This window comes from Bos mutus, unplaced genomic scaffold (assembly GCF_027580195.1).
Source record: "Bos mutus isolate GX-2022 unplaced genomic scaffold, NWIPB_WYAK_1.1 CTG250, whole genome shotgun sequence".
Classification (NCBI taxonomy): Eukaryota; Metazoa; Chordata; class Mammalia; order Artiodactyla; family Bovidae; genus Bos; species Bos mutus.
Window position 1 is genome coordinate 192,879 of NW_027219755.1, and position 15,307 is coordinate 208,185.

A 15,307-nucleotide genomic window follows, 5' to 3' on the forward strand; every position below is an offset into this window, starting at 1 on the left:
TAGTTGCTAAATTGTGTCCAACTCTTCTGTGACACCATGGACTGCAGCCCACCAGGCTTCTCCATCCATGGGATTACTCAGGGAAGAATCCTGGAGTGGGTTGCCATTTCCTTGTCCAGGGAATATTCCTGACCCAGAGATCAGACTTGTGTCTCCTGCAGTGTAGGCAGATTCTTACCACTGAGCCACCTGAGAAGTCCAACAAGTTTAATAGAGAGAAGCTTTGAATATATGAAGGCTTTTAAGCCAGTAATTTGATTATGGGATCAAAGTCATCTCAGAAAATGTCTTTTGTTTTTGTAGACAGTTTTTCTTATCACAGGCTGATTGCTCTGTCCTAAGGTGTCTTATTGCCAAATTCAGACTTAAATTGAAGAAAGTAGGGAAAACCACTAGACCATTCAGGTATGACCTAAATCAAATCCCTTATGATTATACAGTAGAAGTGAGAAATAGATTTAAGGGACTAGATCTGATGGACAGAGTGCCTGATGAACTATGGATGGAGGTCCGTGACATTGTACAGGAGACAGGGATAAAACCATCCCCAAGAAAAAGAAATGCAAAAAAGCAAAATGACTGTCTGAGGAGGCCTTACAAATAGCTGTGAAAAGAAGAGAAGCAGAAAGCAAAGGAGAAAAGGAAAGATATACCCATTTGAATGCAGAGTTCCAAAGAATAGCAAGGAAACATAAGATAGCCTTCCTCAGTGATCAGTACAAAGAAATAGAGGAAAACAATAGAATGGGAAAGACTAGAGATTGCTTCAAGAAAATTAGAGATCTCAAGGGAATATTTCATGCAAAGATGGGCTCAATAAAGGACAGAAATGTTATGGACCTAACAGTAGCAGAAGACATTAAGAAGAGGTGGCAAGAATAAACATAACTGTACAAAAAAGATCTTCATGACCCAGATAATTACGATGGTGTGATCATTCACCTAGAGCCAGACATCCTGGAATGAAGTCAAGCATTTTACGAACAAAACTAGTGGAAAGGTAAAATTTCAAATCCTGAAAGATGAACAAAACTAGTGGAGGTGATGGAATTCCAGGTGAAACAGTTTTTTCAAATCCTAAGAAAAAAGATGATGCTGTGAAAGTTTTGCACTGAATATGCCAGCAGTGGCCACAGAACTAGCAAAAGGCTCCTCAGTTTTTTTCCAATCCTAAGAAAGGCAATTCCAAAGAATATCAAAAGTGTTCAAACAAATGCACTCATCTCACATGCTAGTAAAGTAATGCTCAAAATTTTCCAAGCTAGGCTTCAACAATACGTGAACCGTGAACTTCCTGATGTTCAAGCTGGTTTTAGAAAAGGCAGAGGAACCAGAGATCAAATTGCCAACATCCGATGGATCACTGAAAAAGCAAAAGAGTTCCAGAAAAACATCTATTTCTGCTTTATTGACTATGTCAAAGCCTTTGACTGTGTGGATCACAATAAACTGTGGAAAATTCTGAAAGAGATGGGAATACCAGACCACCTGACCTGCCTCTTGAGAAATCTGTATGCAGGTCAGGAATCAACAGTTGGAACTGGACATGGAACAACAGACTGGTTCCAAATATAAAAGGTACTACGTCCAGGCTGTATATTGTCACCCTGCTTATTTAACTTATATGCAGAGTACATCATGAAAAATGCTGGGCTAGATGAAGCACAGGCTGGAATCAAGATTGCCAGGAGAAATATCAATAACCTCAGATATGTAGATGGCACCATCCTTATTGCAGAAAGTGAAGAAGAACTAAAGAGCCTGTTGATGAAAGTGAAAGTGGAGAGTGAAAAAGTTGGCTTAAAGGTCAACATTCAGAAAACGAAGATCATGGCATCCGGTCCCATCACTTCATGGGAAATAGATGGGGAAACAGTGGAAATGGTGTCAGACTTTGTTTTTTGGAGCTCCAAAATCACTGCAGATGGTGATTGCAGCCATGAAATTAAAAGATACTTACTCCTTGGAAGGAAAGTTATGACCAACCTAGACATCATATTAAAAAGCAGAGACATTACTTTGCCAACAAAGGTCTGTCTAGTCAAGGCTATGGTTTTTCCAGTAGTCATGTGTAGATGTGAGAGTTGGAGTGTAAAGAAAGCTGAGTGCTGAAGAATTGATGCTTTTGAACTGTGGTGTTGGAGAAGACTCTTGAGAGTCCCTTGGACTGCAAGGAGATCCAACCAGTCCATCCTAAAGGAAATCAGTCCTAAATGTTCATTGGAGGGACTGGTGTTGATGCTGAAACTCCAATATTTTGGCCACCTGATGCAAAGAGCTGACTCCTGGTCAGGAGGTAGGAGAAGCTTCTAGGAGGTGACCTTTGATCCCAGATGAGAGGGAAAGGCCACTGTGAATGGTGGGGCAAAAGGTGCTGGTGGAAGCCAAATTCCTGTGTGGGACCCAGTCTTTCTCTCTATCACCAGCTGAGGGGAAGGGGCTGGAAGGTCCTTTTTCAGCAATGTTAGCATACCTGTGTTCAAACTCATTTTTGATGATTTTGTTTATCCCTGTTGTATTTGATAAACCTTAGAAGATTCTTGATCATTTTTATTTTTATGAGATGGCTGGATGGCATCACCGACTCATTGGACGTGAGTTTGAGTGAACTCCGGGAGTTGGGATGGACACGGAGGCCTGGCGTGCTGCAGTTTATGGGGTTGCAAAGAGTCGGACATGACTGAGTGACTGAACTGAGCTGAACTGAACTGAAAGTGTTTATTCCATATACTTTCCCTCATCTAATTCCTTCTCATTCCCTTAGATGAAATTTCAGATAATTTATTTAATATTTTGTGATAGTGATGCCAAGTGTGGCTAAGGAAAACCCTGGACTCTGAGTAGTGGTCTACACTGCAGGACAGTCCACCCCCTCAGGTGATTTCACTCAGAGACCACATTCCAACAGAGAGATGATCATGAGTTTGTGCACCATCCTGTACACTGACTCTTACAGCTACCAGCCTGTTCAGTCACATTATATAAGTGGTTGGGCAAATTGGATCTGTCCACCATTTCAAAGGATGAAGGAGAGCAGCATAAAAAGTCAATTTATGTGGTGTGATTGCACCTGATAATTATTCATGATGTCAACAGCTTTAAAGTGTGGCAGTGCAGAGCCCCACAGTCTCCCTTTCCAAGCCTCCATCCCAGCTCTCCCTCTTACCATCTCTGCCCCACAAAGCCACACTCTCCTTTCTGTAAAATGGAAAAAATAACATCCACTTCCTAAGTTTGTTGGAAAGATAAAATGAAATTCATTTTAATATTATTTTTTGCATAACATCTAAATGCATGTTGAGCACTAAGTATCTATTTTTAAAATACCACATGTGTGTTTTAGGTAAGAGAAATAGTCTGATGACAGTGATATTTGTTGTAGTTCAGTTGCTAAGTCATGTTCAACTCTTTGTGATCCCGTGAACTGCAGCACACCAGGTCTTCCTGTCCCTCACTATCTCTTGGAGTTTGCCCAAGTTCAATGTCATTGAATCAGTGATGTTATTCAACCATCTCATTCTCTGCTACCCTCTTCTCCTTTTGCCTTTGGCAAAGTGGCATTATGTTGCATTAAAGTTATTATCAGAGACAGTTTCAAGGCCCATAAATATCATCTCATGAATTTGTATCACAGAGATTCCAGGTTTGTAATCCTTGAAGATTTTGATGAATACTTTCTTATATAGACTCACAAAATAAAAATAAGTTGTTTTCAAGATAGACCATTGAGCATTAACTATTTCAGAGTAATGTAATTTTCAAACAATTTGCCGAAGTCCCAAATAACACTGAGTAAGAAGTCTAAATTATCTACAATTCTTGTCATTGAAATCATCATCTCCAAGGAGTCTTCCTACTGCTAAAACAAGTGAAAATGAAGGTGAGATGTGGAAGTTAGGTTTAGGCATTGTAATTTTCCAAAAAAAAAAAAAGGTTTAGGACTGCTCTGAGCATGTGAACTTGCACACAGCTGCTCTCAGCAAAATACTGTAATTTATTGAGGAAAACTAAGTTGCAAAACGCTTATTCCCCACACATCCCTCATTCAGGAAAAAAAAAAAAAAAAATCAGCAGCTTGGCAGAGCTGAACTAGTCTTCACGTCCTTTCATGGACACAAAGCACTAATCCTGAGGGCACTTGGGTGACCAATGGCGACCATGGTGAGACCACCAGGGACCGTGTCATTCCCTCCTCAGCACACACAGAATGCACTGACTGCAGTTTTATAAAGTGAAAATGCCCAAGAAAAAGAAAATGTGAAGGAGGTGTCCTCAGTCATTTCTTTCCAGAGAGGGGAGTTCAAAACAACAGGCCACTGCATCTGGATATTGAGAATGAAGCCTGAGACTCAGTGTAATAGGTTATTATGGGTCACTTGCTTTTGCAGTCTTTACTTGTCTCAGCACCACTGACCCTTGCATTTCATTGTGTGGAGATGTCAGGGAAAGTGTGTAGAGAGTATTCCAGCCTCTCCCACTGAACAATGACTTTGTCATTTTGAGATCTCTGTGGGTGTTGATCCCTTTCCCAACCCCTTCCTCAAATCCCCCTTGGGGATGTTTATTTTTAATATATATTTAATGCTAGTCCTTTGTGGATATTTTCTTCCTGTCAGTGGCTTGCCATTTATATCCTTAGTGGAGATCAAGGTTTAATTTTGATGAAGTCTAATGTTTACCTTTTTTTTTTTTTTCGTAGTTGATATTTTTGTATCCTAAGAAATCTTTGCATATCCTTAGGAGTGTGAAGATAATTTTCTGTGTTCTAACTTTTTAGATATTGATGCATCTTGCACTAATTTTTATATGTGAAAGAGTAATTAGTCATTGAGTTTTATTTTTTCCAATTATTCTGGACATGTTTGCTAAAGACTTTTATGCATTGGATTAAGGAAATCTGCATCTGTATAATTTATTTTGTTCCTCAGTAGTTGCAGGTTATGCCAATATTTTGATCCTTATACCAATACTGCATTCTTAGTTACTGTACATTTTAATAAGAGATGAAACCCGTAGTTTAAATTGTCTAACTTTGTGCTTCTTTGTCAAGTTTGCTTTGATCATTCTGGATTCTTTACTTTTATGTGTCAGTTTTAGAAATCTTTCAATTTGTTTTTAAATAAAAGCCTGAAAATTTTATTAATGTTTCCTTTTAGAATAGAATATTCTATAGAATATTCAAGAAGTCTGAGTCTTAACAATGTTGGATCTGCAATTACTAATATTTGTCTCTCTCTGCTTATTTAGGTCTTTAATTTTAGAAATATTTTGTAATTTTTAGTATAGACATATTACACTTCTCTGGTTAAATTTATTCATGCATATTTGTTTTTCATAGTATTATTGGATTTTTTTAAAAATTATTTATTAATTTATTTTGGATGCACTGGGCCTTCTTTGCTATGTATGGGCTTTCTCTAGTTGTGGTGAGAGGGGTGACTAGTTGCTGTAGGTGAGCTTCTCATTTAGCTTTTCCTATTGCAGAGTATGGGCTCTAGGGCGCATGGGTTTCAGTAATTGTGGCACATGGGCTCGGTAGGTGCAGCTGTCTGGTTCTAGAGCCTGGGCTCAGTTGACTGTGGCACATGGGCTTAGCTGCTCTGCACATGTGGATTCTTCCCAAACCAGGGATCGATCCCATGTTCCCTGCATTGGCAGGTGGATTCTTAACCAGTTGGACCACTAGGAAGTCTTGTTTCTGATACCATTATTCACTTGCTGTTGCTAGTCTATAGAAATACAGTTGATTTATTTGTGAATTAACTTTGCATTGCCTGGAGTCAATAGTGGTATGTTTTTTATTTTTTTTAATTCTATAGGATTTTGTCCATATGCAATCATGTCAGCTGTAAATAATGGCAGTTTTGTATCTTCATTTCCAATATCTATGACCTTTATTTCCTTTTCTTGACTTGTTGGGGCTAGAGTTTCCAGTTAGTGTTAAAGAGAATTGGTTAAATAAGATAATCTTGTATTCTTAGGGCAAAATCTTTCAGTAATTTTTCATTACAAATAATATTAATTGCAATTTTTAGGTAGGTATCTGTTATCAGATTGAAAATGTTTCTTTTAATTTCTCAATTGTCAAGAATTTTACTTTTTTTAAAAAATGAAGAATAGGTATTGAATTTTAACAAATATTTCTTCTACATCTCTTCAGCTGGTCATACAATTATTTATCTTTACTCTTTTAATGTGAATTATAGTGATTGGTATTTGAAAGTTAAACTTAACATTCCTGGAAAAGAGTTTACTTGGTCATAATGTAGCATCTTTTTCTGTATTGCTGTATGTAGTTTATCAAGAATTTCTGGACCTGTTGTTCATGAAGGATATTGGTCTATAATTTGCTTTACTTAAAATATTTTGTCAGCTTTTGTTATCAGAAGTATGTCAGTCAGTTCAGTCGCTCAGTCATGTCCGACTCTTTATGACCCCATGTACTGCAGCATGCCAGACTTCCCTGTCCATCACCAACTCCCGGAGCTTACTCAAACCCATGTCAATCGAGTCAGTGATGCTATCCAACCATCTCATCCTCTGTCATCCCCTTCTCCTCCTGCCTTCAATCTTTCCCAGTATCAGGGTCTTCTCTAATGAGTTAGCGCTTTGCATCAGGTGGCCAAAGTATTGGAGTTTCAGCTTCAACATCAGTCCTTCCAATGAATATTCAGGACTGATTTCCTTTAGGATGGACTGGTTGGATCTGCTTGCAGTCAAGGGACTCTCAAGAGTCTTCTCCAACACCACAGTTCAAAAGCATCAATTCTTATGTATCTTCATGAAAATACATGGGAAATATTTCCATTTTTAATGGTAAGTTTAATGTCAGCTTGACCAGACTACATTCCTCAGTTATTCAGTCAAAAGGTGATCTGTGTGTTGCTCTGTAGGTATTTTGTAGATGTGATTGAAGTCCATAATTAGTTGATTTTAAGTAGGGACAAAGCCTCCCTGAAATAAAAAGAAATTCTACTTGTAGAGAACAGTATCAGCTCCTGCCCAAGGGTTCCAACCTGTCCTTTGTAACAGGCGACCCTGAGTATTTTGGACTTGCCCAGTCAAGTTAGATTGTGGAATATTACCTTTTTATATTGCTAGATTCAGTTCATTGGTATGTCGTTTAATATTCCAAGACAGTTTGGTTTGCAATTTTTCTTTCTTTTAATGTCTTTATCTGGTTTTTATATCATGATAATGCTGGACCCTGGAAAAGTACTGGGAAAAGTTTGGTAAAACTTTTCTGCACAGTGTTTTTGTGAAGCCCTCTGGACTTACAGTCTTTTCTTTGAGAAATTTAAAAATTATGTATTCAGGGAATTCCGTGGTAGTCCAGTGGTCACGACTTGGTGCTTTCACTGCTGCGGGCCTGAGTTCAATTGCTGGTAGGAAAACTAAGACCCCACAAGCTGCATGGAATGGCCAAAACAATAAAATAAGTAAAATTTAAAAAAAAAAGAATTCCAATTCTTAATCAATATGCATTTATTATGATTTTCTATATTGTTAGTTTTATATGTCATTTTTTAAGACATTTGTCCTTTACATTAAAATTTAAAAGTTTATCTGCACAATGTTTATTATAGTCTCTTTGTAATGCTTATGGTATCTTTTGTATTAAAATGAAAGCTGAAGTGTTAGTTCCTCAGTCATGTCCGACTCTTTGTAACCCCATGGACTGTAACCTGTCAGGCTCCTCTGTCCATGGGATTCTCCAGGCAAGAATACTTCTATAGGTTGCTATTCTTTTTCCAGTAGATCTTCCCAACCCAGGGATCAAATGTGGATCTCCCCTATTGCAAGCAGATTCTTTACCATCTGAGCCACCAGGGAAGCCCAGTCTTTTGTGTTATCCTCTTTTAATTCATGTGAATTGTAAATTTTCTCTCTCTTTTTTTTTTTTCCTTTTGCATTTTGTGGTGATTTCAAAGAACCACGCTTTGTGTTTGTTGATTTTTCTGCTTAGAAGTTAGTTTTCTTTTTCATTCAGGTCTTTTGTCATTTAGTTGCTTAGTTGTGTCTGATTTTTTGTGACCTCATGGACTGCAGCACGCAAGGCTTGCCTGTCCTTCACTATCTCCCAGAGTTTGTTCAAACTCGTGTCCATTGAGTTGATGATGCCATCCAACCATCTCATCCTCAGTCGCTCCCTTCTCTTCCTGCCCTCAGTCTTTCCCAGCATCAGGTCTTTTCCAGTGAGTCAGCACTTCACATCAGGTGGCCAAAGTATTGAAGCTTCAGCATCCAATCTTTCCAGTGAATAATCACCATTGATTTCCTTTGAGATTGACTGGTTTGATCTCTTTGCTGTACCAGGGACTCTCAAGAGTCTATTTTTTTTTCTATTTTCATTCTTCTACATACTTTAATATGCTGTTTTTTCTTTTATTTATAAGATGGATTTCAAAACCCTTGATTTTAGCTTTTTTTAAAGACTTTTTTCTTTTTTAAAAAATATTTTAAATTTATTGGAATATGGTTGATTTACAATGTTGTATTTGTTTCAGATGTACAGCAAAGTGATTTAGTTATACATGTACCTATATTCATTCTTTTTTAGGTTCTTTTCTCATATAGGTTATCACAGAATGTTAAATAGATTTCCCTGTGATATACTTTTATAGTGCTCTTCTTTTTAAGGTGTACCATGATAAATTATAAAATAAGAGGACTCCAGTCTTAAATTTTGTAATATCGTTGAACTCTGACAAAAGTGGAAAGGAAACTATTGATCAGTGAGATACACTAAACATGAGGGAAGAGATACAGCATGTTTCCCTAAAGCTTCCTATCGTGCTGGTTAGCAAACTGTGAACCAAACCCCACTACTCACTCTTCAGTGGAGTTAGCTATGACTCTATGTTGGGAGTGAATTGAAGGATATCCAGGTCCCAGAGCTTATGTGGTTGTGAAAAGACCCAAGGCAGTCAAATGAGGGATGAAGAATATGATTAATATATCCCAAGCAAAGGCCAGGTTTAGAAAAGCTTAGTCTTAGGGTTTGTACGTGGGTGTATACACTTGTTAGTCACTCAGTTGTGACCGATTCTTTGCAGTCTCATGGACTAAACTGCCAGCCTCCTCTGTCCATGGAATTCTCCAGGCAAGAATTATGGAGTGGTGTGCCATTCTTTTTTTTAGGGGATCTTCCCAACCCAAGGATTTTCTGTGAATTTTTCTGAATTATGAAAAATCACCATTTTCTCTCAAGTGAAAGATTTCATCTAAGAATTTTTTATTTGATTATGTGGATTCATAGACTTTGGATAGAATTTCCCAAATGGTGTAGTCCAAATGGGAAATATATAAAAATAATGATTCTCCTTATCTGGGGAATATCAGGACTTGGGTCACTTGCTTCTGGGTCAATATGCTTCTTTCTATATACCCATCACTCTCTCTGTTCCATAGTGTGACAGAGGTGCAGAAGCACAGGCCGTGGTGATGTGGTCCATCAGATGGGCCTGGAATCCAACCAGGTGGGAGTAACTGTGTGTGTAGCTTGAATTGGGCATTTTGACATTCCTGAGAATGTAGGAGAAAGAAATGAGGTTGGCTACAAGGAAGGGATTTATTGTGTGTTTATTGTACACTAGGATCTTTTGTTTCCTTCTTCAGATGTTAACTTCTTGCTTAGATATTATTTTCATCTTCTACAAACTTCTATAAAGGGTTTGAGATGGCTGGCAATAAAAGATTCACAAATGTACATAAATATAAAAGTAAAAGTTCTCAGACATGTCCAACTGTTTGGGACCCCATGGACTGTAGCCTGCCAGGCTCCTCTGTCCATGGGATTTTCCAGGCAGGAATACTGGAGTGGGTCACCCATCCCTTCTCCAGGGGATCTTCCAAACCCAGGGATCAAACCTGGGTCTCCTGCATTACAGGCAGATTCTTTACCATCTGAGCCACTTGGGAAACCAATATGTTGTGTGTGTGTGTGTGTGTGTGTGTGTGTGTGTATGTATAATAAAGCTGTTAGAGGCACCCTCTTTGAATTGCTTTAGAATTTAGGGCCATGAAATCTGAACCTAACTCCAGAGTTTCTGAGAGCATTAGTAATGGGTCTTCAGTGGGTACCTAAGGAAAAAGCACTGGCACAGCTTCCATGGAGCCCTTCATTTTGATCTTACCTCTGCTTCCCAGGCTACGTGCCAGGCTGGGTTAGTCATAAAAGGCCCTCGCCTGGAGTGGTTTAGTCACTCAGTTTTGTCTGACCCTTTTTGACCTCATGGACTCTAGCATGCCAGATTCCTCTGTCCATGGGATGTTCCAGGCAAGAATACTGGAGTCAGTTGCCATTTCCTTCTCCAGGGGAACTTCCTGACCCAGGGACCAAACCTGGGTCTCCTGCATAGCAGTCAGATTCTTTAATGACTGATCCACCAGGGAAGCCACCTGGGGAGAGCCAGATTATTGAAACGGATGAATGTTGTTCATCAAATGATGCAAGTCTGCTAAAAACCAGTAATTTGGGTTTTTTTCTTTTAATAATTAACACTTTAGGTGTAGTTTTTTGTTTTTGACAAAAAACAATGGCAAGCCAAGTGACCTAAAGGCTAGACATAGAAGGAGCTGGAAGGACCCCTCCCTATGAACATGAAGGTTGTAGCCTGGTAGGATGCACAGTCAAGCCAGTGGCTGAAAGAAATTGTTTTCTGTAGGTCTAATAGGAGGGCGGTCAGACAGCCCTATTTTTCTCCACTTATGATTAGCATTTATTCCTTCAGAACTCCATGCTCTTCACTCTGAGTTTTCTTTTGATACCACAGCAGAGACAGGGAGAAACAGGAAAAGCACATGTGTCTCTATCCAGATCATGCAATTTGGTTCCCAAGGGCTCCTGGCCACAGAGTTCTGGTAGTTTGTTCCTCCTGCCTGCAGCTGTGGCTCTGGGATTCTCTGAGTACAAACGGTTCCTCTCTTTCTCCAGGATAAGTAATACCTTACTGGGAAACTTTAGGACAACCACTTACCCTCCCAACTTCATCATTTCTTATCTTAAAGAATAGCCAGTGTTAACTCAGACAAGCATCTCAGCCTTCTCATCCCAGCTCCTTTTTTGTCAAAATTTCCATCAACTGTGATTACTGCCTGCTAGTCATTCATGCCATTCTTTGTATTTGTTAAAGAAGCCTATAAAATCAGTCATGAGTCTTAAAATTGTCTAAAAATATTCAGGTATTCTTCCCTGTGTTTCCCCATCCCCCTGTGCAGATCACCATGGATTTGTATCCACCTGAGATCATAAACTTCAGAGGCCTTGGCCAAGACTGGGTGAATCTGCTAGTCCCTAGTACCTCACCCGACTTTCATAGCAGACAGACACTAAGTGTTGATTGCATTCTTATTGCCTGATACTGTCCTCCAGAGTATCATCATACTTTTCCTGACAAAGATGGGGATGCTTAAATCAGCATCAACCAGTGATTTCATTTTCTATTCTACCTGCTGTCTTTTTTAGACCTAGATCATTTCCTAAGAGAAAATCATCTCAGGGGATAATGTGATGATTAAGAGAATGTTCATGGAAATCAGCACAGGGCCTTACACACAGTACACACACTGTAAATGGAATCTGGTGGTGTTAAAATAGTTAACCTTTGGAATGGGCATTTTAAATACTTAGTATAATGACAGAAAGATGGTTGTATGTTGGGGGCAAGCTTAAATATGTCATAATGGCTCATGACATGGGGTTCTCAGCTCCGTGACTTAGGCTTTGCAGTTTCCATCAAGTTACTTTTCCTCTCCCTGTGCCTCACTGTCTCCATTTGTAAAATTAGATAATACTGTTACTAGATACGTTACACTGAATTTGTAATTGCTGCTGCTGCTAAGTTGCTGCAGTCATGTCTGACTCTGTGCAACTCCATAGATGGCAGCCCACCAGGTTCCCCCATCCCTGGGATTCTCCAGGCAAGAACACTGGAGTGGGTTGCCATTTCCTTCTCCAAAGCATGAAAGTGAAAAGTGAAAGTGATTAACCACTTCTTTATCCCTACGTGGATAGCTGAAGCATCTGGATTCCTCATCTGTAATGCTTGCTCACTCCTTTCTCTAGTAACACCTGCTGACTCCTGATAGTTTGAGATGCAGCTCCTACTCTCTGAGCCTCAAATAGTCTCATCTGTTAAAAATAATAATTCCTGCCTCAAAGGGCTACTGAGTGTATCACAAGAGCTGATACCTAGAAAGTTCTTATCAGAGTGTTTGGTGCATGCAATAAACATCATGAGGACCACCTATACTTCTATTTCTTTGGAAGGGAAAGCATTCCCTGCTGTTTCAACAAGTTTCAAGGAAAGGAGTTTAATCCTAACAAATCAATAAAATTTATCTTTGAAAAGTATCCTTGACATGAAGGCCTCTGTATTTTCTCTATTTCAGACATTTCTACTTGTGATTGGTGTGGTGGGCGTGATGGTGGCTGCAATTCCTTGGACTGCTATACCTGTGATTCCCCTTGGCATCATTTTCTTTTTTCTTCGGCGATATTTCTTAGAGACATCACGAGATGTGAAACGCCTGGAATGTACAAGTGAGTACCAGGGCTCTCAGGTTGGGATGGCAGTGCAGTCTATCTTCCATTTATGCCTCAATTAACCAGACCCCTGAAACTCTGCAGAATGCTCTATGGGATTTCTCACTGTTAACATTAGGTGATTGAAAGTTATGGCCCCTGAGAGTAGGTTTGGCCCTTAAGGCAAATGGAGCTGGCAGCGGGTCAGCTGCCCTTTGTATTTTATCCCAAGGAGGATGGATGTGAGCACCATGAGGACAAGAACCATTTCTGTCTTGTTCATGACCTATGTCCTAACACAGAGTATCCACTCTGTTAATACTATTCTTGAAAGTATTTAATCATGTTGGAACTAATGTAGAAGGAAAATAGAGAATTGTTCTTCAAAAGAAAGCTGAGCGCTGAAGAATTGATGCTTTTGAACCGTGGTGTTGAGAGAAGACTGTTGAGAGTCCCTTGGACTGCAAAGAAATCTAACCAGGCCATCCTAAAGGAGATCAGTCCTGAGTGTTCATTGGAAGGACAGCTGTCCAATACTTTGGCCACCTGTGTGACTCATTTGGAAGGAGCCACTGATGTTCCTTAAAATACTGGAAAAGTTGAAGCAATCCCACTGCTGGGCATACACACTGAGGAAACCAGAAGTGAAAGAGACACGTGTACCCCAATGTGCATCACAGCACTGTTTATAAAGGACATCAACCTAGATGTCCATCAGCAGATGAATGGATGAAAGCTATGGTACATATACACAATGAAGTATTAGCCATTAAAAATAATACATTTGACAGTTCATTTGGAAAAGAGCCTGATAAGCCAGAAAGAAAAACACCAATACCGTATACTGGGAAAGATGTATGAACAGTCTTTTGGCTGGGAGGAGAGAGGGGTGGGATGATTTGGAAGTTGGCATGGAAATCACTGATATCAATGGACGCTGGTCCAGGTTAAACTGCACGATACTGGATGCTTGGGGCTGAGTGCACTGGGACAACCCAGAGGGATGGTATGTGGAGGGAGGAGGGAGGAGGGTTCAGGATGGGGAACACAAGTATACCTGGCAAAACCAATACAATATTGTAAAGTTTAAAAATAAAATAAAATTAAAAAAAAAAAGAAAAGACCCTGATGCTGGGAAAGATTGAAGGCGGGAGGAGAAGGGGATGATAGAGGATGAGATGGTTGGATGGCATCACTGACTCAATGGACATGAGTTTGGGTAAACTCTGGGAATTGGTGATGGGCAGGGAGGCCTGGCGTGCTGTGGTTCATGGAGTCGCAAAGAGTCAGACACGACTGAGCGACTGAACTGAACTGAACTGAAAGTTACCAGAAATGACAAGGAAAGGAAAAGATTAGGGAAAGGAAATGAGACTTCAGGAAATATATGTCAAAAGTGATATATTTGAAAAAAATATTCTTTCACATGTTCTAGTAAGTTGCAGTTGTTAAAAGTATTGGAAAGATGTGTGTTAGTTGCTTAATCATGTCTGACTCTTTGAGTCTGCATGGTTTGTAGCCCACCAGGCTCTTCTGTCCATGGAATTCCCCAGGCAAGAATACTGGAGTGGATAGCCATTCCCTTCTCCAGAGGATCTTTCTGACCCAGGGGTTGAACCCAGCTCTCCTGCATTGCTGGTGGACTCTGATATCTAAGTCACCAGGGGAGCCCTATTGAAAAGATAAGCCCTTTTATTTCCATGTCTGCTCTTTGTCATTTTCAGTGTTTGGGGTGATAACCACACTGTTTGAAAGCTGAGTGGTGAAGAATTGATGCTTTTGAACTATAGTGTTGGAGAAGACTCTTGAGAGTCCCTTGGACTGCATGGAGATACAACCAGTCCATCCTAAAGGAGATCAGTCCTGGGTGTTCATTGGTAGGACTGATTTTGAAGCGTTTGAAACTCCAATACTTTGGCCACCTGATGCGGAGAGCTGACTCATTTGAAAAGACCTTGATGCTGGGAAAGATTGAGGGCAGGAGGAGAAGGGGATGACAGAGGATGAGATGGTTGGATGGCATCACCGACTCAATGGACAGAGGTTTGGGTGGACTCCGCGAGTTGGGGATGGACAGGGAGGGCTGGTGTGCTGCAGTTCATGGGGTCACACAGAGTCTGACACAACTGAGCGACTGAACTGAATTGAACCACACTGTTTGTGTTCCCCTTTCTCAAAGCTATTCATAGAAATGATGCTGAAAATAATCCCCTAGGAGAACTCAGGAGGGGGGATCGGTTCAGTATGTATTTAGTTGATAACTCCATTCACCTTCCTAGTTTTAGAATAATGGGCAACAGAGGCGTCCCTGGTGGTCCTGTGGTTAAGACTCTGTGCTTCCACTGTGGGGGCAACCAGTTTAGTCCTGGCTGGGAAACCACATTCTGCAAGGTACAGCAAAAAAACAGAATAATGGGGAACACATTTTATGATTCATTAGTCTATTCTACAGGTAATCACAGATGATGAAATAATCAAATTTTTCTCTTATTATTGCACACATTTCATCAGTATTAAAACAAAAATAAGGAAAATAGATTGTTATATATTTTTAAAAGTTATAAAAATAACCAAAAAGTAAGGAGAGAATATGTTTGCATCAGAGACCTCAACCTTGAATAATTATTGGAGATTAATACCAACTTAACCTTCTAGAAACCAAGCCAAGAACAGACGCATGTTGAGTCTCATGCTTCTCTGTATCTACTAAGTGGAAAAAAATCTCAGTTCATCCAGTCAGAGGAGTTTTATTGTGGCATTTGTATGTTTTGTTTTTAATAA

General features: G+C 39.7%; 1 protein-coding gene across 1 annotated transcript in view; it reads left to right on the forward strand.

Moving 5' to 3' along the window:
- Positions 1-15,307, forward strand: part of LOC102282868 (ATP-binding cassette sub-family C member 4-like) — a 150,287-nt gene that overhangs the window by 71,438 nt on the left and 63,542 nt on the right. Inside the window, 1 exon segment of the mRNA XM_070366902.1 lies at positions 12,394-12,544. Coding sequence (XP_070223003.1) covers positions 12,394-12,544 — 151 coding nt within the window.